Here is a 27,009-nt window from a genome sequence, read left to right as displayed (position 1 = left end):
TCAAATAAAGTGCAACGAGTTTATGGTAGTAACTTCAACAAAAGCCCATAGCCACTCCTACTACCTGATGGTTCAATTCTAGGGGGTGAGGAAGAACGAGGTGGTGGTGGTCCTCGTAAATGAGGAGGAAGCATATCATGAGGCGGAGGCATTCTATAACCAGATGGCCCTCTGCCGTAAGGTGGTGGTGACCTTCTGTCCATTGGAGGAGGTGGTCCTCGGCCAAATGGTGGCGGTGATCGAAGATCAGGAGGTGGCATTCTTGGTCCTCCATGCCTATCTGGAGGGGGTGGAGATCTCATCTCTGGTGGTGGCATCCTTGGACCACGTCGGTCAGGGGGAGGTAATCTTACTGGACCTGGCGATCCTCTCATGTCATCGTCCCTAAGATAATAACCATTAATTATAATCTAAACATTACATACAGCTGTCTTATCTAGGGAAATTATCTTGTTATCCCATATACACCGTGTAGAACGCCACTTGCGGGGTGTCGGCTATGTTTGACATGGGGTGGCAATTTTGAAGCGACGAAAAGGTAAGAAGGTAAGTTCAAGCATCAAAATTTCTTATTTCTAGAACTCTCAGTACCATATAATGTATTGCACGGAAGGAACCGCAACATAATCTATTTCCTGAAAGCAGAAGCAGTCGTTTTCAGTGCTCAGTTTTCTCAAACACCTCGCCCTAGTTTTCCGTGTTGCAGATTTTGAGGCTTTATATGCAAATTTCGGTATAAAAAACTACTTTACACAGCTACCCTCCGTATCATTAATATATAATTGTATTCCTCTCATTGACTTATACCAAATACCAGTTTCTTAGTTAAAATTAATTGGTTTTAAAACTGTTATTCATCAAAATATAAAGTGTCGCCCGGGGTGTCAGATTTTGCGTCGCAAGGGGTAGAGGCTTGTCATAAAAAAAAAAAGAATACATTTTTTATAAATCGATCTCTATGTGATACTTTTTAATTCAAACTCACCTACACAAATAGGAACATAAATGTAACAGAAATTCAACCTAGAAAAACACAGGTTACCTCAAATTCTTCAAATTTTATTCAATTCCGGTTCGTTTAGAGATATGTATATAGTCAGAGTAGACCTTCAAAGTAGATATGATATGATAGATGTGTAACAGAAAACGGATAGTTCTAGCTGGGCGATTACGAACGAAATAACTTTCTTGAATCATTTTTTCTTGTAAACCTGTTCTGTTGTATATTGTGTACAAGTCGTTGTTTTCTCATTGACAATTGTAGTATCATCGTCTTCAGGATTACTTGAAGTTGTGTTGTCATTCGCTGAAAAAGATGCCGGTGAGTGTTTCATTGGGTGGAGTGTTCTAATTCTTTTAGGAGTAATGGATTTTTGCGGCGTGCACGAGTGCTTTTTAGATGAACCTGGTGATGAACTATGAGCCTTGACTTTTTTTTACCATGATAGTGACTGAAAAGGAAAAGAAATCGTTTACCAGCTTGAAAACTAAATATTTTAAGCCAGTTTTTTTTACTATGAATGAAATCAAAAGCACATGTTTTATAAGACCAAAAACAGACAAAATGAAAAACCCTTATTTTGTAATGGTAAAGTAGATGTGAATGAAATCAAAAGCATATATTTTATAAGACCAAAAACAGGCAAAATGAAAAATCCTTGTTTTGTCATGGTAAAGTAGATGTGCTTGAAATAAAATGTATCATATGAAGACTAATTTACAAGCAAATATGTATTCTTTTATGACAAGCCTCTACCCCTTGCGACGCAAAATCTGACACCCCGAGCGACACTTTATATTTTGATGAATAACAGTTTTAAAACCAATTAATTTTAACTAAGAAACTGGTATTTGGTATAAGTCAATGAGAGGAATACAATTCTATATAAATGATACGGGGGATGGCTGTGTAAAGTAGTTTTTTATACCGAAATTTGCATATAAAGCCTCAAAATCTGCAACACGGAAAACTAGGGCGAGGTGTTTGAGAAAACTGAGCACTGAAAACGACTGCTTCTGCTTTCAGGAAATAGATTATGTTGCGGTTCCTTCCGTGCAATACATTATATGGTACTGAGAGTTCTAGAAATAAGAAATTTTGATGCTTGAACTTACCTTCTTACTTTTTCGTCGCTTCAAAATTGCCACCCCATGTCAAACATAGCCGACACCCCGCATGTGGCGTTCTACACGGTGATATATCCATAAAACTTCAAAAACATTATTTTTTTTTTTAAATCAATTCTTTAGTTTTGGCTTTTCCATAAAACATACATGGTACCCAGGAAAGGTAATATGAAGAGGCAAATTAAAATTTCACTTACATTTCTATGAAGAAAAAAAAAAGATAAAACACACCCATAGTTGAGATTTGGAAGTGTCTTCCCTGGGTCCCATCAGACATGGGGTCAATTACATTTGAAAGTAATTAATTACATTCAATTACAATTACAAAATCTTCAATTAAATTACACATTACATTTGACTTTTTTTACCAATGTAATTAATTACATTCCAATTACTTGGCAAATGTAATTAATTACTTCAATTACATTTGAAAGGAAATTTAAGATAAAATATTGAAAACATGCATTTATTCTATGATATGTACATAAGTATTATACATTGCTCTATAGTTATAACAATTAGACAGTGTTCAACTAGTATATACATTTTTGTATTGTGTCATATAACTTATTTAAGCATTTTCCCATTACATTTGACCATCATCAGCTTTTCAAATGTTCCATCAGCCAGTCTGCACCTTTCCGGCCTAAATGTTTTTCCAGCAGTGCTAAATAAGCGTTCAACTGGTGCAGATGTGGCTGGAATAGCTAAATATTGCACTGCTAACTTAGCTAGACGTGGTAAACGTTGACAGTTACTATGCCAATACAAAAGAGGGTCTTTTGACATATCAATACAATTATCTGACAAGTAATCATCCATTTCTGAACTTACAGAAATCCCTGAAGGGTTTCTTTTTCTTTCCACTGATGGGGCTGGCATGAAACTGAAAAGATCATCATCAATGCTTTCTGCTAGGCACTTGATACTTAGTGTCAGCTTTTTCCATCAAGTTTTTAAATTCTTCACTTTCGACAATTAGAGAGTGGTAAAAGATCCCCAGCTATGAACATTATAAGAGCATTTGTCATTTCTAACTGTTTTGGATCAGACGGTGAATATTTTACACTTTTTTTTATGCATTGTGTCAATGTTGGTTGAATTTCTTTATTCTCAGAATGCAGAATGTACAAATCTCTGTGTTTTCTCTGAAAATTACAAAAGGCCTTATTTAATATCTTGAAAATATTAAATTGTTTTAATTTACCTATTGAAATTTTACATTTATTTAAATTTATTTGATTGTAAATGATACAAAAAAAGAGCACTATTTTTTATTTTTTGAAATGATTTTCATTTTTATCCCAGCTTATTCAAATTATTTATCTTAAATAAGTGATTTAGAAATCTGACTTCTTAAAACAAAAATAAACTTTAGTTTTAATCACAACTAATTAATTTAATAAACAAAATATTTTCCAAATTTAAATGTAAGCTATTAGAGGATATAAGATAAATGAAATCTGATTAGAAATGAAAAAGAAGCATTATGAATTTATTAATTTTTAAAATTCTTATATAATATTACCTTCATATGTGTAACAAAGTTGGATGTAACTTTATAACTTCCACTAATGAGGGTGCCACAATGCATACATTTTCCTTTGAAAGTATTTCCATTTTGGAAGTCATCAGGAACAGTAAAATGTTCCAGTACACTCTTGGAGCTCATTTTCAAATCTGATAAAATGTTTTCTTTCAACATTCATATATATAGTGAACAAATTTTGCAAGTGAGATTTTGTCATATGCATTATCCCTTCAAGAATTTAAACATGTACCTATAGGCCCTAGGGGTATATTTATCTCTCTCTAATTAGCCTTATATCTGTTTAACATAACTGTTATAAAAACAGTCATTATATAGTTTGTAATAAAACAAATAGCCAGAGGTTATATTTATTGGTTATTTAAGTCCTTGAATAAAGTTAATTATGTTAAATCAATGTCTTAAAATATCTATCTAAATCTACTAATTAAGGTCAAGACAGTGACTTCCTAGTGGTTTCTTTTAAAATTATGGCATGTGTCTACATTTTTTTTATCATTCAATACAAAATGAAGAATCTACCATGGTTGTGTTAATACAGAAAGTATACTGTGAAGGCTTTTCTTTGTCAGCTTACAACATTTGTTAAGATTATTGCTTTTAATAATTTTTTAAGAAAACACAAGATTTAATCTTTTGATCCAAAATTTCAAATGTAATTGACTTGTAATTGAAAAGTAATTGTCAATTACAGGCAATTTTGGCTATGTAATTAATTACATTCAATTACATGTAATTGAAAAAATGCTCAATTACACATTACATTCAATTACATGATAAATTGTAATTAATTACAGTCCATTACAATTACATATTTCAATTACCCCATGTCTGGGTCCCATATACGTTTAATGGAACAACCCTTAGTTCCATGTAATATCAAAGTGCCGGTAGGCACTGAAGGGTAAAAACTGCTGTAATTTATCAGTTGAAGTAAAATTAAATATTGCAATGTATAAAGTATTGGACAATGGTTGTGATTGATTCAACTACAAATCTGGACAAAAGAAGATAACTCCAATTTTAAAAGATGACTGTAACAATGACATCATTGATATTCTTAGAACAGATATTAGATTCCTGCACACTTCATAATTTTTTAATGACAAGTATACCGTCTTTTGTAACTTGAATATCTGAGTAAATATTTCATTGATAAATTTCTGGAAACTTTCATGGATAGGATGTATAGAATATTATTAATAATGCACTATAAGGTGATCAACCTTGGAAGATTTAGATATCAAGTCAGTACCATAGGGTTTTGTTGCATTTCATGCAACCTTTACACAATAATAACATTGACTTACCTCATTCCTGGAGGTGGAGGGAACGGCCCGCTCCGTGATCCTGGTCTGTCTGATGGATGTAATGGTCCATTTATCATCCCTATCAAAAGATGTAATGATAATATGATAACATTTAGAATAATAATTTTATACTTTTTACATCGAAGATTTATGGGTTAGGTTTAGCTTTCTATAGCTTTATATATTAGAAACTGGTAATTGCCACACTTAAAAGATGAGATGTGGTTTAGATTTTCACAAGACAACATAACAAAATAATGTATGTTTTTAATGCTTTTTGTAATTTTTTATTTGAATTTTCTTTGAGGTTTGGTATTTTTGTAATTTTACTTTATTTTTTACATATCATAGGGTTCTAATTCAACAATCAGGTGTCTTTATATTTCATTATGGTATTTTTGGTAAAGATCAAATTCCATATTGAATATATAGTTATCAAAGGTACCAGGATTATAATTAAATACGCCAGACGCACGTTTCGTCTACATAAGACTCATCAGTGACGCTCTTATCAAAATATTTTTGTAGCCAAACAAGTACAAAGAAGAGCATTGAGGATCCAAAATTCCAAAAAGTTGTGCCAAATACAGCTAAGGTAATCTATGCCTGGGATACGAAAATCCTTAGTTTTTCGAAAAGTTCAGTTTATTAGACAGGAAATTTATAAAATGACCACATTATTGATATTCATGAACACATTTTATAAAAAGTATTGGTGTTTTATAAGTATAGCTATAGTTTGACCAGTCAGACTTATACATTAAGACCAGAATCATATGGTGAGACCTATACAACCTAACTTTTGTGTATTGTAATTAAATATAACTTACCTGGAGGAGGCATGCCTCGTGTTGGTAACGGTCGTATCAAACCACTAGGGCCCTGCATTAATCTTCTCTCTAAATCTGTTAATCTATTTAAGGAAAAAAGTTTGAGATAAATTAACAAAAGACAATATTTTTATGAGAAACACTAAAATAATAAACAGCTGCGCCATGAGCGCATGATACGCCCGACGTCTTGTGTGGAAGTTTTATGCAACAATCATAAATAGTTTCTGAGAAAGTTTTAAGCAATTACCATTTATTGCTTTTGAGACACGGCGGGACATGTCAAACCCCCCCCCCCCCCCCACCTTTTTAGCTCACCTGGCCCAAAGGGCCAAGTTAGCTATTCCCATCACTTTGCGTCCGGCGTCCGGCGTCGTCGTCCGTCGTCGTCCGTCGTCGTTAACTTTTACAAAAATCTTCTCCTCTGAAACTACTGGGCCAAATTGAACCAAACTTGGCCACAATCATCATTGGGGTATCTAGTTTAAACTAGAGGCTCTAAAGAGCCTGTGTCGCTCACCTTGGTCTATGTGAATATTAAAGGAAGCAGATGGATTCATGACAGAATTGCGTTTTGGTGATGGTGATGTGTTTGTATATCTTACTTTGCTGAACATTCTTGCTGCTTAAAATTATCTCTATCTATAATGAACTTGGCCCATTAGTTTCAGTGGAAAATGTTAGTAAAAATTTACAAATTTTATTAAAATTGTTAAAAATTGACTATAAAGAACAATAACTCCTAAGGGGGTCAATTGACCATTTCGGTCATGTTGACTTATTTGTAAATCTTACTTTGCTGAACATTATTGTTGTTTACAGTTTATCTCTATCAATAATAATAATCAAGATAATGACCAAAAACAGCAAAATTTCCTTAAAACTAACAATTCAGGGTCAGCAACCCAACAACGGGTTGTCCGATTCATCTAAAAATTTCAGAGCAGATAAATGTTGACCTGATAAACAATTTTACCCCATGTCAGATTTGCTCTAAATGCTTTGGGTTTTGAGTTATAAGCCAAAAACTGCATTTTACCCCATGTTCTATTTTTAGCCATGGCGGCCATCTTGGTTTGATGGCCGGGTCACCGGACACATTTTTCAAACTGCTAACCCAAAAGATGATTGTGGCCAAGTTTGGATTAATTTGGCCAAGTAGTTTCAGAGGAAAAGATTACTAAGATTTACGAAAAATGGTTAAAAATTGACTATAAAGGGCAATAACCCCTAAAGGGGTCAACTGACCATTTTAGTCATGTTTGACTTATTTGTAAATCTTACTTTGGTGAACATTATTGCTGTTTATAGTTTATCTCTATCTATAATAATATTCAAGATAATAACCAAAAAGAGCAAAATTTCCTTAAAATTACTAATTCAGGGCCAGCAACCCTACAACGGGTTGTCCAATTCATCTGAAAATTTCAGGGCAGATAGATCTTGAACTGATAAACAATTTTACCCCATGTCAGATTTGCTCTAAATGCTTTGGGTTTTGAGTTATAAGCCAAAAACTGCATTTTACCCCATGTTCTATTTTTAGCCATGGCGGCCATCTTGGTTTGATGGCCGGGTCACCGGACACATTTTTCAAACTACTAACCCAAAAGATGATTGTGGCCAAGTTTGGATTAATTTGGCCCAGTAGTTTCAGAGGAGAAGATTTTTGTAAAATATTACTAAGATTTACGAAAAATGGTTAAAAATTGACTATAAAGGGCAATAACTCCTAAAGGGGTCAACTGACCATTTCAGTCATGTTGACTTATTTGTAAATCTTACTTTGCTGAACATTATTGCTGTTTACTGTTTATCTCTATCTATAATAATATTCAAGATAATAACCAAAAACAGCAAAATTTCCTTAAAATTACTAATTCAGGGGCAGCAACCCAACAACGGGTTATCCGATTCATCTGAAAATTTCAGGGCAGATAGATCTTCACCTGTTTAACAATTCTACCCCATGTCAGATTTGCTCTAAATGCTTTGGTTTTAGAGTTATAAGCCAAAAACGGCATTTTACCCCTATGTTCTATTTTTAGCCATGACGGCCATCTTGGATGGTTGGCCGGGTCACCAGACACATTTTTTAAACTAGATACCCCAATGATGATTGTGGCCAAGTTTGGTTTAATTTGGCCCAGTAGTTTCAGAGGAGAAGATTTTTGCGAAATTTAACGACGACGACGGACGACGACGGACGACGGACGACGACGGACGCCGGACGCCAAGTGATGAGAAAAGCTCACTTGGCCTTTTAGGCCAGGTGAGCTAAAAATGTGTGGCGTGACCCGGTCAACCAACCAAGATGGCCGCCACGGCTAAAAATAGAACATAGGAGTAAAATGCAGTTTTTGGCTTATAACTCAAAAACCAAAGCATTTAGAGGAAATCTGACACGGGGTAAATATGTTTATCAGGTCAAGATCTATCTGCCCTGAAATTTTCAGATGAATCGGTCAACCCGTTGTTGGGTTGCTGCCCCTGAATTGGTCATTTTGAGGAAATTTTGCTGTTTTTGGTTATTATCTTGAATATTATTATAGATAGAGATAAACTGTAAACAGCAATAATGTTCGGCAAAGTTAGATTTACAAATAAGTCAACATGACCGAAATGGTCAGTTGACCCCTTTAGGAGTAATTGCCCTTTATAGTCAATTTTTAACCATTTTTCATAAATCTAAGTAATCTTTTACAAAAATCTTCTCCTCTGAAACTACTGGGCCAAATTAATCCAAACTTGGCCACAATCATCTTTGGGGTATCTAGTTTAAAAAATGTGTGGCGTGACCCGGTCAACCAACCAAGATGGCCCCCACGGCTAAAAATAGAACATAGGGGTAAAATGCAGTTTTTGGCTTATAACTCAAAAACCAAAGCATTTAGAGGAAATCTGACGAGGTAAATATGTTTATCAGGTCAAGATCTATCTGCCCTGAAATTTTCAGATGAATCGGTCAACCCGTTGTTGGGTTGCTGCCCCTGAATTGGTCATTTTGAGGAAATTTTGCTGTTTTTGGTTATTATCTTGAATATTATTATAGATAGAGATAAACTGTAAACAGCAATAATGTTCAGCAAAGTTAGATTTACAAATAAGTCAACATGACCGAAATGGTCAGTTGACCCCTTAAGGAGTTATTGCCCTTTATAGTCAATTTTTAACCATTTTTCGAAAATCTTAGTTATCTTTTACAAAAATCTTCTCCTCTGAAACTACTGGGCCAAATTAATTCAAACTTAACCACAATCATCTTTGAGGTATTGCCCTTTATAGTCAATTTTTAACAATTTTCATTAATTTGGTAAATTTATGTAAATTTTTACCAAATATTTTTCTCTGTTACTAATGGGCAAAGTTCATTATAGATATAATTGTAAGAAGCAAGAATGTTCAGTAAAGTAAGAACTTCAAACACATCACCATCACCAAAATACAATTTTGTCATGAATCCATTTGTGTCCTTTGTTTAATATGCACATAGACCAAGGTGAGCGACACAGGCTCTTTAGAGCCTCTAGTTTTTTTTACAAATATCACTAAAATAAAATTTTGAATCAAACCAAAAAGTATACAGATCTTTAGATTAATATAACAAAGAAGTGTGTACAGTTTTAAGCAATAATCATAAATTGTTTTTGAGATACGGCACGACATGTAAAAACCCCCTCCCCCTTTTTTACAAAATACTCAATAACTCAAAAATTAAATTTTGAATCATCACCAAAAAGTATACAGATCTTTAGATTAATATAACAAAGAAGTGTGTAAAGTTTTAAGCAATAATCATAAATCGTTTTTGAGATACGGCGCGACATGTAAAAAACCCTCCCCCTTTTTTACAAAATACTCAATAATTCAAAAATGAAATTTTGAATAATCACCAAAAAGTATACTGATATTAAGATTAATATAACTAAGAAGTGTGTAAAGTTTTAAGCAATAATCAAGAATCGTTTTTGAGATAAGGTGCGACATGTGAAAAAAAACACACCCCTGTTTTGGTTACAAAGTGCCGTAACTCAAAAAGTTTAAATCTTATTTTTACCAAAAAGTATACAGATCATTTGACCATCATAAACAAGAATGTGTCCCAAGTACACGGATGCCCCACTCGCACTATCATTTTCTATGTTCAGTGGACCGTGAAATTGGGGTCAAAACTTTAATTTGGAATTAAAATTAGAAAGATCATATCATAGGGAACATGTGTACTAAGTTTCAAGTTGATTAGACTTAACTTCTTCAAAAACTACCATGACCAAAAACTTTAACCTGAAGCGAACATATTCTATGTTCAGTGGACCGTGAAATTGGGGTCAAAACTTTAATTTGGAATTAAAATTAGAAAGATCATATCATAGGGAACATGTGTACTAAGTTTCAAGTTGATTAGACTTCAACTTCTTCAAAATCTACCTTGACCAAAAACTTTAACCTGAAGCGAACGGACGGACGCACAGACGGACGGATGCACAGACGAACGGAGGCACAGACCAGAAAACATAATGCCCCTCTACTATCGTAGGTGGGGCATAAAAACAACTATATTAAGTTTCATGAAATTTAGATAAGTCGTTCTCAAGTTACGGTGCGACGTGTTTACGCCGGACAGATAGACAGACAGACAGACAGACAGACAGACAGACGGACGGACGGACGGACGGACAGACGGACGGACGGACAGACAGACGGACGGACACCGGACATTTGTATACCATAATACGTCCTGTCAAAATTTTGACGGGCGTATAAAAAGTTCATATTTTGATTATCATCAATTAAACTTTCTTTACAAAACTTGATTTCTTCTGAAAACTAAAAAAAAAATGAACAATTACATGTATTTTCATGGATGCCCAATTTTGTGGTTTTTCAAAAGTCTGCATAGGATCCAATAGAAAGAAAATGTGATATTCGTTAAAAAATTTTGTGGTTCACATTTACACCAAAATTGGTAACCAACAAATTTGGCTAGAAGTGTGACGGACATAAGTTGTTAAATTGGACTGAAAGATATGAAAGTAACAATAACCCAAATTAATGTATTGCTGACATTTAGATCTGTATACTAAATGTAAATACAGATATAACTTACTTTTGTCTTAATACTGAACATTCATGTCTCGATTCTTTTAATTCTCTCTCGGCAGCCCTTGCTGATAACTAATAAAAGAATTCAAAATAACAAATATGAATGTCATATAAAATTATCTTATTGCAACTAAAATAATAGCAAGACCAATTCTAATTATCAGGTTCTTGTAAGTAAAGAGTAAACACTGGATCTGTAGTCTTATCAGATTGCTCCAGTAAAAATCCAGACTTTTGCAATTATCTTTTTTTATAATTTGTAATGAGACATGCAACCAGAGGCATATATTAATCAAATTAACATGCCAGTACTATTCAGTAATTTAGGGAAGTTTGAAATTTTTTTCATTTTTTTGTACTTTTCAAAGTAGAATTTTGATTCATAATGTATCTTTAATTTGAGAACTTCAAAAATTAATTTTCTAAGGTTAATAGAATATGCTTAGAATTTTATAATCACTTTCAAAACAGATGACCTCGAAAACAATTTTTTAATTTTTTATAAAAGATAGATGTTAGAACAGAGTCTGTTATATTACATACCCCTCACAGTAAGGGATGTCTATGTTTCAGTGAAATAACTTAGATACCAAAAAGTGGACTAAAATGTGGGGTGTTTTTTTGGAGATAGGGAGGACTGTAGGAAGATAATTATAACCTACCCAGTTATCATGGGCTTTCTTTTCATTGGCTGCTATCTGTAAAATACAAATAAATCATGAATTACAACATAACAAATCAATTTTATTTCTGTCATGAAGATAATGTAGTTTTATTAGTGTATTATTATCTAAAATAAAAATAAGAAGGCATCATAACATCATAAAGAGTCTTGTGTATCGTGGTGTTCAATTTAAGATCATTCTATCATTAAAATACTTTAAATATTCCATTACCCTAAAAAAATTACGGTATCACATATCCATGAATAACAAATCTAATTTCCATTTAATAATCAGAATATGCAGACCAGACCAGTGTTTGTTTGGGAGTATATCAATGGGTACAGTGATATTTACATGAAATAGGTATGCAAATATAAATATACATTTCTTAACTGGTTAGAGACGAATTACATTGACAGAATATGACTGACTATGATGTACAGATAGTATTGAACAGAAATACAGGTAGTTAACTATATATTACAAACAATATTGTAAAGGTATACATATTGTACAGTTAATTGACAACAAATAAAATTCTTTGAATTAAAAGTAGCATTTTTTTTAAAACAAAGGAATTTTTTTTAAATGTTGTGAAAAATAACACAGAAAATATATTAGAATATCTTAATTATGAAAAAATACTGGACTTCTTTGATCTATAACAGTGTATTAAACATTACCTGAGATCGGAAATCTCTTTCTGCAGATAAAATTTCTTTTTTCAGGTCGTCTGTTTGTGATCTGTAAATTGATGTTTCATATAATGAGAAAAATGCAAATATATGATAATTAATTGAATAAGATTGATAAGAAACTTGTATTTTGCTTTTGGCAGTACTTTTTTGTACTTTAGTATCTTGCTTGTGTTGATTTATTTCTAAAATTTGTCAACTAAGTTTAAAGCTATTGCTAAAAACTATCAATTTAATTTTTGAAGTCAACATCCTCATATTGTCAACTAAATATTACTTTTTTTCTTTCTCATTAAGTGTTGTTTACTTAAGTGCATACAGCTCAAACCATATCTTACAGTGTTCCAGCTAGGATTTGAAAATAGAGGGGCGCGTTTTTAAAAAGGGCACTTTAGCGCGTTTTCACTGAAAAAAATCAAATACTTAATATGACCACATAAAGACATATTTTTAGCAAGCATGTAGCTAAGTTAAATAGCTATTATATACAAGTTTAAAAATCATTTATTTAGAACATATAACAAGTTAAAATCAAACTGATAGCAATAATAGACATTACTATATTCATTTCTCTTTCAGAACTACAGATTTTTTCAAAGAAGAGTTCAAATGCAAATAAATATTAAACAACAATGACAAATCTTCTGTTTTTCTTTTTGAAGAAGGGTGTCACACATTGATCAAGATTTTTTTAAAATTTAGTTTCATCACAGTTTAATTTTACAGTTAATATTTTTGTTAATGTCTGTGTTTTCAAGTTTGCCCTGTGACTTGTCTTTATCAATTTGACCTGAGAGAATATTTCTCCACCTCTGCTGTACTGAGTGATTGTACATGTCATATATATAGATAATAGGTTTTATCCTAATGACAAGGTGAATGAAATAGCTCTAGCAGACTAGACACAAGAGCTATAAAGTCCTGTTATTGAATAAGGAGAGTTTCAGCGTCCATGTCAAATGTATTTGCCAGAGCTTCTATCTCTGTATAACCATACATTGTTTCACTGTTGTCTGTTGATGTTAGGTCTAAAATGGCCAACTGATCGATTGTGTTAGCATCCTTAAATCTAACTGTTATATTTTCAATTAATTCATTGTAATTTGAGAAAGCACTCTTTGACTTAAGTGTCAAAATATACTGGGGTGGGTCAGTAATGTTACATGTGCTTCTTAAATGTTCCTCTTTTTGAAGCCAATTCAATTCAACAATCATCTCCGTATATTTCATGTTGAGCGTATCTAATAAAATCAATAAGTTTGTCAAAACGGATTTCAATCACAGGCACTTGTTTCTATTCATTGGAAGACCCCCTATCAACGTATATTTACGGAAATATGCGTGATAGGGGTCTTCCAATGGATAGAAACAAGTGCCTGTGATTTCAATAAGAAAATTATCAATTCAACAAGCATCTCTGTTTACTTCATGTTGAGCGTATTTAATAATATCATTATTAAAGTTAGTCAAAACGGATTTAACAAATAATTGATGCCAGCTATACTTTATTGTAGTTTTAACATGGGTAGGCATTATATTCGTGATTATTTTTGCCAGAGCGATAGCGAGGGCTAAAATAACACGAATATAATGCCTACCCATGTTAAAACTACAATAAAGTATAGCTGGCATCAATTATTTCGATTCTGATTAGGACAATTACGGTAATTTCTATGTTCGCTGTGTATAAGTGTACGATCTTAGTGTAGGCTCTTCCATCAACCTCGCTGTCGATTTTTATCCAACTAGTTCAAACCAGTTTAATTTCGCAAAGTTGTAGGTTTCTAAAATTCAAAATTGAAACAGAAATTAACAAATTAATTTATCAGCCTAACTAAAACAATATTTGAGTCACAATATAACAGAAAATTTATATTACAACAGTCTTTTCCTTTGAGGTCAATTTCTGACACGCACATTTTCAAGTCAGTTGTCAATGGCGGTGGACGCACAAGGAGAATCGGGTAGGTCTTTATTTTACTAAATTAATCGTAAATATTTCGCCGGTTAATAGTGTAGCATTGGTAAATATGTTTATATTTGATAGAGGATTCCTTGATAAAGTTGTGCTGACATTTGAGACTTGGAAGGAGGGGCCCTTTGACAGAGATCCATTTATACTTGCGGTGGCTACACCTTGTAAAGTTGATCAAAGGGCACGACTTTGTGCATCTGACGATTTCAAATGCTGTATTACATGATGATTAAAATTAATACTGGGTGACAATCTTGTTGCATTTGTAAAATGGATTGGAAACCTTGGTGGTATATTGGTAATTACGCCTATTTTTTTTTATAGGAGAATGGGGTTCGATTCCCTGCTAGCATCAATCCATTTTATCAGAAATATATGAAACAATTTTGTCATTTCAGTACAACAGTAATAATAACCTATACTTGATTTTATATTTTATCATCGGAACATATGTTTCAATGAAATTATTCTATACAATGACGTGCCTTTTTAAAAGGAGAGATGAAACGTGTTTTTCAGAGGGAGGGGTTTTGAAGTTAGAACAGCCAACATGAACGATGCGGTATCTAGGTCAAATATGTCAATTACGAATTGTAACACATTGTTGTCATTGTAAAAGTATAAGTAACAAAATGTGTATCATTTTAGTGTTTGAAAGTGGTTTAATTTAAGGAAATACATTAAATGCATATCAATTTGACGAAATTCATTTTTCTGCCGTAGTCAATATACGCATGTGCAAACTAATTTTATTGGATAATAAAGTATGGTTTCTTTACAAAGCTTAAGAAGCACGTCATATTAGAATTCAATTTAAGAAAAAATGATATAAAAATCAGACTTTCGAGTGCTCCGTAATCGGCGGAATTTACAATAGAAGAACAATTGCGATATTTGATAGAAACCTTTCTTCTTCTCGATTTTTCATAAAGGTAAAGAATTAAATTATTTTTTCACTTTTGATGGTCATTATTCATGAAAAAAGATGTAATAGACTGGCAAGTCTTTGATATTTTCTTCTTGTCATTTCCAAGTTGGTCAATAGTTGGTCAATTTTTCTTTTTTTCGTCGGCATTTTGCGTGTTGACCTATTGGAATGATTCTTTTTAAATGAACGTTATTTTATAAATAACAAATACATTAGAAATGAACACCGTTCACATTTATTTTATAAATTCTATTTTGCATCGTCAGGTGTTAAAATAATCAATTCATTAAACTTCGATGTTTGGTGCTTCAGGGCAAAGGGATTAGACAGGGTCGTAAATTTCACCTGCTTAAGTAATTGACTCTAATCAAATAGGTGATTATATACAGGTAACAAGTGTCAACAATGTTAATCTGTTGTCTTAATGAAGTGTGTGTATAAAGAACTCAACAAAATGGCTAAGATATGAGGAAAAAAGATCGTTTTTTAAACTTTTTTTCAAAAGGGCACAGAGGGGCGCAGGGGCGCTTAAAAAAGGCAGAGGGGCGCAAAATTTCGGGGGCGGGGCGCGGCGCCCCTCCATTTCATGCTAGCTGGAACACTGTCTTAACTCTTCAGATAATTTTCAGTTCTACTTTTACAAAAGTGGTGGGGTTCATTGTTGCTCAATATTTAGTAATCTGTATGTTGCATTTTGGGTAATGTTGATTGCATTTTGGTCTTTTCCTTTTTTGTCATGGCGTTGTCAGTTCATTTTGATGACATACTAGTTTGAATGTCCCTTTGGCATTTTTAGCCTCTCTTTTAAAAATAGATGAATTTATATTTCTAATCCTCTTAGGATAATATTGTGTTACTATGGTGACATACTTGTAACTTTCTAATTCTTCTGTTACCATTTTGGCCGTTTCATCTGCATTTTCTAATCTATTTTTGTTTTGTTTCTTTAAAGCTTCTTGTTCACCTAATTCTCTGAAAATTTTTCATTAAATTCATAAGTTTATATGTACAGCTAAAAATCTAATACATTTGGAGAATAATATTTAATAAATTTGGAATGTGTCCATGGGACACAGATGATGCCCCCCGCTTGCATATCATATAAAGTTATAACGAAACATAACTGAAGAACTGTAAAAGTGATGCTACCCAAATTTGTACTTGATCTGAGTTTTGTGGTAATAGGTATTGTGTATAAGTTTTATAGCATTTGGTTGAGGCAAACTGAAGTTGGAGAACAGAAACAAATCCAGTTGTAAAGGGATGTAGAAGGCAAAGTAATGTAAAATAGCATGTTTTTCTGTATACCTTGTTCAACTTAGGTGATGCCAGAATAAAATGATAAATATTTATAACAATAAAAGTGACATCATTAAAATTCAAGATTGATTCGTATTTGGTGGTAATAAGCATTGTGAATAAATTTAATAACATTTGGTTGAGGCTAACTTAAGTTAAAGAACGGTCAACCAGAACAAAAAGAAGAGCAGAATAGGCGAAACATAAAAAAGAAAAGAGAACCAGGTGCTCCGCAGGGCGCAGCTTTATACGACCGCAGAGGTCGAACCCTGAACAGTTGGGGCAAGTATGGACAAAAAATTCAAGCGTGATACAGCTCTGAATTTGGATTGTGATCAAATTTTTGACATTACATGGTTTTTTTTTACACAAAACAAATGTCAAGATTTTACAAATCAATTAAAGATTTCTTCTTCAAACTTTTTAAATCTAAAATTAAATAGTTGACACAGCATAGGTTTCTGACACAGAATGAATGTGGTCTAATGAACTTTTTTTTTTTTTGCCTTTGAGCAATTCACTATGCTGTTGAATATTAATCCTCTCAAAAAAATGTTTGAAGAAATTTTCTTTTTATTTATGAAATCTGAAATGAGAAAAATTTAAATCCCACCCCCTTTTTTCACATCCCTGTTTCCCTTTTTCCAAAACTGATATCAATTCAAATTTCTAATGGAGTTTGCAACAATAACTACTCTTTTAAATACATCATAAAATATTAAAATGTAAAATAAAGTGCTTGTTATCACTGAATGGTAAAGATTGGTTGGTAGTAAAAGTGAATATACATTGTTTATTGTATAAAACAATAAAAAAAACTTCATCCGCAACATTTTATATTGGCAAATTTCCAATGAAGTTATTTACATAAAGTTATTGGCAAATAAAAATAGAAAATGACATCATAGTCATGTCTGGCAAATGTCCAACATACATTATCTAAGAACATTTTAGATAAGATAAGGAAAAAAAAGCTTCATCAGCAACATTTTATATTGGCAAATTTCCAATGTAGTTATTTACATAAAGTTATTGGCAAATAAAAATAGAAAATGACATCATAGTCATGTCTGGCAAATTTCTAACATATATTATCAACTACTATTCTATACAAAGAAAGATAACTCCAATTGAAAATTAATTGCTATTGCACAATATTGTGCAATTAGATATTTCTTGCTATTGTGCAATACTGTGCAATTGAAAATTTCTTGCTATTGCACAATACTTGATATGGAATCCTGATTTGGACCAACTTGAAAACTGGGCCCATAATCAAAAATCAAAGTACATATTTAGATAAAGCATATCAAATAAGCCCAAGAATTTAATTTTTGTTAAAATCAAACTTAGTTTAATTTTGGACCCTTTGGACCTTAATGTAGACCAATTTGAAAACTGGACCAAAAATTAAGAATCTACATACACAGTTAGATTTGGCATATCAAAGAACCCATTTATTCAATTTTTGATGAAATCAAACAAAGTTTAATTTTGGACCCCAATTTGGACCAACTTGAAAACTGGGCCAATAATTAAAAATCTAAGTACATTTTTAAATTCAGCATATCAAAGAACCCCAAGGATTCAATTTTTGTTAAAATCAAACTAAGTTTAATTTTGGACCCTGTGGACCTTAATGTAGACCAATTTGAAAAAGGGACCAAAAATTAAGAATCTACATACATAGTTAGATTCGGCATATCAAAGAACCCCAATTATTCAATTTTGATGAAATCAAACAAAGTTTAATTTGGACCCTTTGGGCCCCTTATTCTGTTGGGACCAAAACTCCCAAAATCAATACCAACCTTCCTTTTATGGTCATAAACCTTGTGTTTAAATTTCATAGATTTCTATTTACTTATACTAACGTTATGGTGCGAAAACCAAGAAAAATACTTATTTGGGTCCCTTTTTGGCCCCTAATTCCTAAACTGTTGGGACCTAAACTCCCAAAATCAATACCAACCTTCCTTTTGTAGTCATTAACATTGTGTTTAATTTCATTGATTTCTATTTACTTAAACTAAAGTTATTGTGCGAAAACCAAGAATAATGCTTATTTGGGTCCTTTTTTGGCCCCTAATTCCTAAACTGTTGAAACCAAAACTCCCAAAATCAATCCCAACCGTTCTTTTGTGGTCATAAACCTTGTGTCAAAATTTCATAGATTTCTATTAACTTAAACTAAAGTTATAGTGCGAAAACCAAGAAAATGCTTATTTGGGCCCTTTTTGGCCCCTAATTCCTAAAATGTTGGGACCAAAACTCCTAAAATCAATACCAACCTTCCTTTTGTGGTCATAAACCTTGTGTTAAAATTTCATAGATTTCCATTCACTTTTACTAAAGTTAGAGTGCAAAAACTAAAAGTATTCGGACAATGACGACGACGACGACGACGACGACGCCAACGTGATAGCAATATACGACGAAAAATTTTTCAAATTTTGCGGTCGTATAAAAATGAAAAATGAGGTGTTAAATTATAAAGAATGGACAATCAGAGAAAAAATCTATAAAGAAAAGAGAAAGATGGGTTAAAAGATTAAAGAATGCAGAAATAACCCCAATCCAGACCCTCCTTCATACCCCGCCCACTTAATGCCAGGGGTATTAATTTATCTATAAAAGGAAAAGAAACTTGCATACATAAATTACCTTTGTAATTGAGCTTCTTTTTCTTTGAAATAATTAGTAAGAACATTTAATTTGGTTGTAGCTTCATTGCTTTGTCTCTCTGCTTTCATCTTATCTGTTTTTAAACCTTCCATTTTTCTTTCTAATTCTGCTATTTGTTCTGCAATAAATAAACATAAAAATTCATTCATTAATGGAGTTATGATATGAAGAAACATAGAAAAATAGAGGTACATGTAGGTGTATTTCAATTTAAGCATACGGAAAAAAAAACATATAAAAATAAAAGCATACACAAATTTTCAATAAATGACACAATATTTCTGTGATAATTTATAGAAATGGATTGCTTTAAAACTGTCAATGGCATCTATTCATTTTTATCATTTTGTGCCAAAGTTATCTCCCCTTGCCAAATCCCAAATTCTTTTAATTCATTTTAACTATAGTATATTTCATGAATTTATCTTTTAGAATAAAACAAATTGTTTTCCAAATAATAATAAATATTGGTTTTTCTGATTGATTGAAAATCTAAAAAATCATATACAAGCTTTAAGGTGAGATTTTTTTTTTGCTCTGTGTTGAAGTCCTCACTGTGGCTTTGAGATAAAGAACAGCTATACAAGCACTGTTCCTTGGCTTTTTTGTGTGTTTTTTGCAGTGCATATTTATTTATTGTCATGGATGGATACCCAATATTCTTTGTTATCTACTTAGCTTTAAAAAAAGAGCGGGCAATCAGATTTATCTTTAATTTCCATAATTTTGGTTCTAATGGGACAAAAGCTATATGTTGTCAGGGTTGTATCCTACCTTCCATATCAATTCTACTCTGAACTTCTATATCAATTCTATTCTGTACTATATTTCTTTCATCTTCTACTGTTTTTAATCTAGCATTAACCTGAAATCACAATAAAAAAAATAATATTAACATCATATAATATAAAATGCTTCACTGAGGGCAGCCTGATATGACTGCAGAGGTCGAACCCTGAACAGCTGGGGCAAATTTAGACACAATGTTTAAGCTTGATACTGTCTGAATTTGGATTGTGATCATATTTTTGACATAATGTAGGTTTCTGACAATAAAAAATGTGGTCAAAGATCTTACAAATCTATTGTGCAATACTGTGTAATTGAGGATTTCTTCTTGAAACTTTTCAAAAATTCAAAATTTGAAAAAAAAATATGAATCCCTTAAAAAAATTGTAAACAAAAAATCCCCCTCCCAAACTTATTGAAACCGCCCTTGGAACAATAACCCCAAAACTCAATCTCAGCCTTTCCTTTGTAGTATGGAACCTTGTAGTACAATTTCAGAGAGATCCATACACACAAGTTATTGTGGAAACTAGAAAAATGCTTGTTTTGGACCACTTTTGGGCCCTTTATTCCTAAACGGTTAGGACCATCATTCCCAAAATCAATCCCAACCTTCCTTTTTCATAAAGATCTATTCTCTTAAACTAAAGTTATTGTCTGGAAACCAATGTGTCTTTGGAAGACAACGGCAACGACACAGACGCAGACAATGACGACATCATACCATTATATGATCCCCCAAAAAATTTTGCAGCCCTATAAAAATTGACGACTTCAAAATATTTTCTAAATGAAGATGTATAAACTCTCAAAATTAAACCGAAGCTGTAAAATTTCATTTAAAAGACTTTCCAATACATAGTAACTTCATCAATATAACATAAATTATTATTTTAAACACTTACACCTGATACATCCATCATAGACTTTAGTTTATCTTGTATACTTGTACTATCTGTCTCATCTTTGTCCTCAGAATCTTCATTCTCAAACGCTTTCATTTGCAAGAAACAATCTCGTAAGACCTTAAAAACATAATCAGAATTTTCCTAATAAAATGGCCTCAGTTAGATAAAATTTCTTAAACCTCAAAAGCAAATAGAAATTTTAATTTTTTTTCTGTTAAAAAAAAAAATAATTTCATGTACAAAGTGACAATGAAATATATTTGGTTTTACAAATTTTCTTGACATGAACAATATTTTTTATTTTATATCAACTGGAATCCATAAACCATTGTAGTCCAAGGCAAGTATAACCCTTGTTTTTCGTTCATTTGTTTTGTACATAAATCAGAATGTTAGTTTTTTTCATTTGAATTATATTACATTTGTCTTTTCAGCCTTTTATAGCTGACTATTCAGTATGGGTTTTTCTCCTTAATGAAAGCAGTATGGTGACTAATATTTGTAAACTTTTTTGTCATTTGATCTCTGGTGGAGAGTTGTCTAATTGGCAATCATACCATTTCTTCATACTTTTTATTTTTTGTATTTTTAAACATATAGATATTATACCTCTAGTTCATTTTCTTTGAAAGCCAAATCTTCTTGAACTTGGGTTTGACCTTTCTGTAATGTCTCATATCTCTCTGTTAAATCTTGATGTCTAAAAACAAGCTTATTTACAACCTCTGTGTTTGTTTAAATTCTACCTAAAGTGTTATATTGGTGCTTATCTGTTGCAAATAAAAGTTGGATAGAAAAAAACCTCATAGTGCCACTGAATTTCAACTCATATATCATAGAAATGTATTGTTGAACATCAAATATTGTTTTGGTTTTATTATTAGGTTTCTGTCTCACTGACATTAATTTGGAATCTACTTTTATCCATATTCAACCTTTATTGTATCATTTTCGGCATAATTAACCATGTACAAACAATTCAATTTGTATGTTACAGGAAACTAAAACTCATTATAATAAAATGCTTCGCTGAGCGCAGCCTGATATGACTGCAGACGTCGAACCCTGAACAGTTGGGGTAAATTTGAACTCAATATTCAAGCTTGATACTGTCTGAATTTGAATTGTGATCAAACTTTTGACTTAATAAAGGTTTCTGACACAAAATAAATGTGGTCAATTATCTTACAAATCTATTGTGAAATACTGTGCAATTGAAGACTTTTCAAAAAAAAAATATGAAGTCTTTAAAAAAAAAAATGAAAAAAAAAATCCCCCTCCAATTCTTTGAATCTCCCTTGGTGCAATTACCCCCAAACTCATTCCCATCCTTTCCTTTGTAGTATGGAATCTTGTAGTACAATTTTAGAGTGATCAATACACTTAAACACAAGTTATTGTCTGGAAACTAGAATACTGCTAGTTTTTGGCTCTTTTTTTTTTATACCTGAACTCCTGCATGTATTGGGCAATTACATAAAACATTTCGTGGTCGTATAAAAAATGCAGAAAACTTCTAATTTTAGCCTGATTTTTTCATTTTTCATTTGAAAAAAAAAATTGTCATGAAAACTCTCAATGTCCAAATCCAAACATTGATTCCAGATGTTCCATGATCTACTTGTTAACTATCATCTTTTTCATTAAGGATTTACAGCAAATAAAATCTCCATTCCCCTGTTAACCAATCATTTATATAATATTAACTTACTTTTCATTCCAATCTTCTGCTTCTTTTAATAACTGAAAAAAAAGAAAAGATTAACATTTAAATTTACAAAACTCAAGCTTTAACCATTCCATGAGTGGGTGTTTTAACAAAACGAGAACCAAACCGACACATTTTCTCATTAACTTTGTTTAAAACTTAGGGTAATTCATAACTTCAACGTAATGTGCTTTCCACAGCAAATTTAAAGAACCTTTCCAAGCAAGCTCACACACCCCATGCCTCAATACTCATACTGTCAGTGGGCAAACAAATTCTCACTAGATTCCTAAGTTCAAAAATTCGTAAGGGTTCCACGGAACCCAGTGTCTCGCCTACGCTTGCTGTTAATCGCAGACTCAACAAAAATGAGGAAAAACATCAATAAAAATTTCCCTCTCGATACTGTCTTTTGATTGAAAGAAGCTTCCAAGTTTGGTAAAAAATCCAGGATAGTTTATGAATCTAATAAATGTTTTATAAACTTTAACTGCAGACTGTATGTAATGTTAACTGGAAGAAAAACTAAGTCCATTTATAAGTAAAATACGGAAAAAGTGAATTTTTTTTTTACAAAATTTACTTCTGAATAATATCTTATGATCAGAAACAAGCTTTTGTCTTAGTTTGGTAGAAATCCAGCATAGTTTAAGAACATTATAAAAATTTTAAAAACTTAAACCACAGAGTGAATGTTTTGTTTCTGGCAAAAAAAATAAGTCCATTTATAACTAAAATATGGAAAAGTGGAAATTTATTTTTACAAAATTTTCTTCTTGATACTATCTTATGATCATAAACAAGCTTCTGTCCAAGTTTGGTACAAATCAAGGATAGTTTATGAAAGTTATTAAAATCTTAAAAACTTTAACCACAGAGTGAATGTAATGTTTCCTCGCAGAAAAACTAAGTCAATTTATAAGTAAAATATGGAAAAGTGGAAATTTATTTTTACAAAATTTTCTTCTTGATACTATCTTATGATCATAAACAAGCTTCTGTCCAAGTTTGGTACAAATCAAGGATAGTTTATGAAAGTTATTAAAATTTTAAAAACTTTAACCAAAGAGTGAATGTAATGTTTCCTCGCAGAAAAAACTAAGTCCATTTATAAGTAAAATACGGAAAAAATGGAATTTTATTTTTACAAAATTTACTTCTGTATACTTTCTTATGATCATAAACAAGCTTCTATCCAAGTTTGGTAGAAATTCAGTATAGTTTAAGAAAGTTATTAAAATTTCAAAAACTTTAACCACAGAGTGAATATTTGTGGACGCCGCCGACGACGACGCCGACGACGACGGAATGTAGGATCGCTTAGTCTCGCTTTTTCGACTAAAGTTGAAGGCTCGACAAAAAGACTCATAGCTCCTTTTAAAGTCATCTAATAATAACTTCTATTGGATTTATGCCCTAATCAGGATTGCGATGACAAAAACAGGACTGACAGATGACTAGATGGGTAAAAAACATTTTACCCTTTGGAACATTGTTCTGCATAAAGTCTTAAATGAAGAAGATACCAGTAAATTTATGCTAATACAATAAATACCTGTTGTTTACTGACTTCTAACCGCTCTATTTGTTTGGTCAGAGAACTATTCTGGTTCTTCTCAGACTTCAGTTCAGTCTTTATGCTATCTAATTCTTTATTAGCCTGAAGAAATAGTTACATGTATGAGTGTCATTGTAAACCAAAGGTCTTAGAATAAACAATATATATAGTAAAAACATTCATTAACATGTACACAAATACAATGCCAGGATTGGAATACAGGTGACTGGTCTTAAATCTTATAGCAGTTTCCTTGTGATGATTGATCTAGATTATCTGAGGGCTATTCCAGAAAAAAATGTATGGGGGGGGGGGGGGGTTGGAAGGCAGTTTTTGTCAGCACCCGCCACCCAGACAATTGTAATTGAGTATTATAGTGCATTATAGTGTGAAAAGTTGCTCTGATTCCCATCACCCATGTATTATTAATATAATGTGCCTTCCAACCCCCCCCCCCCCCCCCCCCATATATTTTTTTCTGGAATAGCCCTTAGTGATTAACAATGAATGACCTGTCAAATTGTATTTTTAAAGGTGATTCAGGTTGGTTTTTTTTTACCTGTTACATTTTGTGTCTGTTTTCTAATCTATTATGAACAATAACTCCTGAACGGCAAAAATGAAAAACCTCCATATTAAACTTGACCATTATGTCATGAATAACAGCATATTAAAATTTGAAAAGCATTAGTTGAACGGTTCATATATTAATGTAAATGTATGAAAACAACATGTTTATTTTTAAAGATTGTATGCTGACCTCTAAATGACTTTTTTGCTGTATGGTTTTTGATTACTCACTTGCATCCCTAATTTAAATTGAATTTGAGTACTGTGGAATCATTTTTATTGAATTTGAGTACTGTGGATTCATTTATTTTCATGGGTACCAATTTTCCTGGTTTGAGGTAAATTTGCAATTTAGAGGATATTTGAATTCATTGTATTGTCAAAGTCTGCATATATTCATTTAGAAAATGTGTATTTTGTTGAACTTTTAAATCTGTGATTCCTTTGTACCCATGAAATCCATGAAAATTGGTACCCATAGAATAATAATGTATCCACATTACAAATATTTCCTTTAAAAGAGAATTACTTAACATTTTATAGATCAGTAAGTAGAGAGGGAATCAAACTGTCCCTTTATCCTGAAATGAGACTAAAAACATTTTGTTTACTTACATTTTTCAACTTCTCTGAAATTGATTCCACTGCTTGTTCTTTCTTCTTTAACTGTTTCTGTGTTTCATCAAACTAAAATATATATATATAATTTAATTTTGGATGTAATACGTCTTCTGATTGGCTGACGTTATTTTGTTATGAGCCCATAGACATAATTTAGTCATGTGATTGTGACGTCATCAACGTTTTTTCATGGTTTTCTACGGTTTAAAATGGAATTTAGAATTAAATTATAAGAAATGACTGTAATTTTTTTCCTGTCTTTTCGAAATAACATAAAAAATGTGGTGCACACTGTTGATATCCCGCTACGCGCGTTATTCAGTGTGCACCAAATTTTTAATGTTATTTCTTCATAGACAGAAAAAATATTACAGTCATTCCTTAAATATATATATAAATACACTAACTATTCTACATTATAAAAAAACACATTTAAAAATAAAAGCTTTGTGATGATATTAATTAAAATTGATCAACAGATGGTTAAGATAAGAATCATTCTATCCCCTTTCATATCTAGATTTGTGGTAAAATACAGTATTTTTTTCCTAGAAAATTTCTACAATGTACTCTTTTTACCCATAAATGTTTATCTAAATAGATTTTCACTTCACTGATATCACCAAAAAGTTTTACAATGTGGCTAATAGCTGATACCTTAAGATATATATGTTCAGTAAACATGATAATCTATACTCCTTATTTTTATTGGTGTACTGAGACTTCATTTTATATCTACAAGTTACCTACTTTATTTGACTTGGTCTGTGTCTCTTTCTTTTTCTGTGACAATTCCGTAGTTAATTTATCTATCTCATTTTGTTGGGATGACACAGAGCTCTCATACTCTTTTATCAAGGTCTGTAAAAATATAAAAATAGATTCAAATATCACTAACTGGATTGTCCAATAAAAATAAAACATAGACCTTTTGCTATAGAAATATGGCCTAGCTAATAATTCTCACAACAATTCTTCAGAAATGAACGGTATATAGGAAAAAATTGACTCATAATATTCAATATAACTATTAGTAAAAAAAAAAATAAAAGAAAGATTGTTTTATTTCAAATTTAGCTTTTTTTGTAAATCTATATAAGCAAGGGAGACAATAAAAGAGGGTTTTGAACTACATATAAATTAAGGTTGACAGTTTAGGACAGAGCTAAAATGAAAACTTGAGAAATGAATGCATGCTTTGATAAATGTGAATATCAACTGAGTTGTGATAATACAAGATTTTATTTGTGTATCTAAAGAAACTATTAAGTGAACCATGACAATGCTAATTTCTAAAACAATACTTACCTTTTGACATTAAATAGATCAATGAAATAGTAGAATAAATTATATTTTACATTGTAAAAAAGGGATTACAAAAAAGAAAACATTTGAAAGAAATAAACATCTGGAGTCAGTATATCAACCTTGTTGTCTTAAGCTGTTACTTTAAAATCTTACCAACTTTCTTTCTATAGTTTATACATTCTACAAATGTTTACCAGTGCAACTAAAGTTTTGAACTGTTTACTGACCTTGAACTTGTTAATTTCTGTTGCTACATCACCAGATGATAAAGCCAGCAATTTTGTTTCCTCTTCTAGTTCCTTGACCTATAAAAGATAAATTATACCTAATTGCTTTAAAATTGAACCTGGTAAGGGGGTGGGCAGCACCCAAATTCATTAA

The 27,009-nt window shown here is 31.8% G+C and overlaps 1 protein-coding gene across 4 annotated transcripts in view; it reads right to left on the bottom strand.

Moving 5' to 3' along the window:
- Positions 1-27,009, bottom strand: part of LOC143069790 (uncharacterized) — a 50,803-nt gene that overhangs the window by 10,660 nt on the left and 13,134 nt on the right. For 3 of the 4 annotated variants that reach the window (XM_076244585.1, XM_076244587.1, XM_076244586.1), the window contains 16 exons: positions 26,856-26,933; positions 26,071-26,181; positions 25,315-25,386; positions 24,127-24,231; positions 22,575-22,606; positions 21,473-21,563; positions 20,861-20,980; positions 19,941-20,031; positions 19,146-19,284; positions 16,053-16,154; positions 12,268-12,328; positions 11,582-11,617; positions 10,924-10,991; positions 5,817-5,899; positions 4,987-5,065; positions 65-384 (listed from right to left, as the gene is read on the bottom strand). In XM_076244585.1, coding sequence (XP_076100700.1) covers positions 65-384; positions 4,987-5,065; positions 5,817-5,899; positions 10,924-10,991; positions 11,582-11,617; positions 12,268-12,328; positions 16,053-16,154; positions 19,146-19,284; positions 19,941-20,031; positions 20,861-20,980; positions 21,473-21,563; positions 22,575-22,606; positions 24,127-24,231; positions 25,315-25,386; positions 26,071-26,181; positions 26,856-26,933 — 1,588 coding nt within the window. The remainder of the gene's footprint in view (positions 1-64; positions 385-4,986; positions 5,066-5,816; positions 5,900-10,923; positions 10,992-11,581; positions 11,618-12,267; positions 12,329-16,052; positions 16,155-19,145; positions 19,285-19,940; positions 20,032-20,860; positions 20,981-21,472; positions 21,564-22,574; positions 22,607-24,126; positions 24,232-25,314; positions 25,387-26,070; positions 26,182-26,855; positions 26,934-27,009) is intronic. The other variant, XM_076244588.1, reaches the window with a different exon arrangement.

Source organism: Mytilus galloprovincialis, chromosome 3, assembly GCF_965363235.1.
Source record: "Mytilus galloprovincialis chromosome 3, xbMytGall1.hap1.1, whole genome shotgun sequence".
NCBI classification, from domain to species: Eukaryota; Metazoa; Mollusca; class Bivalvia; order Mytilida; family Mytilidae; genus Mytilus; species Mytilus galloprovincialis.
Note: the sequence above shows the minus strand (reverse complement) of the source record. Positions and strands in the feature narration are given on the sequence as shown.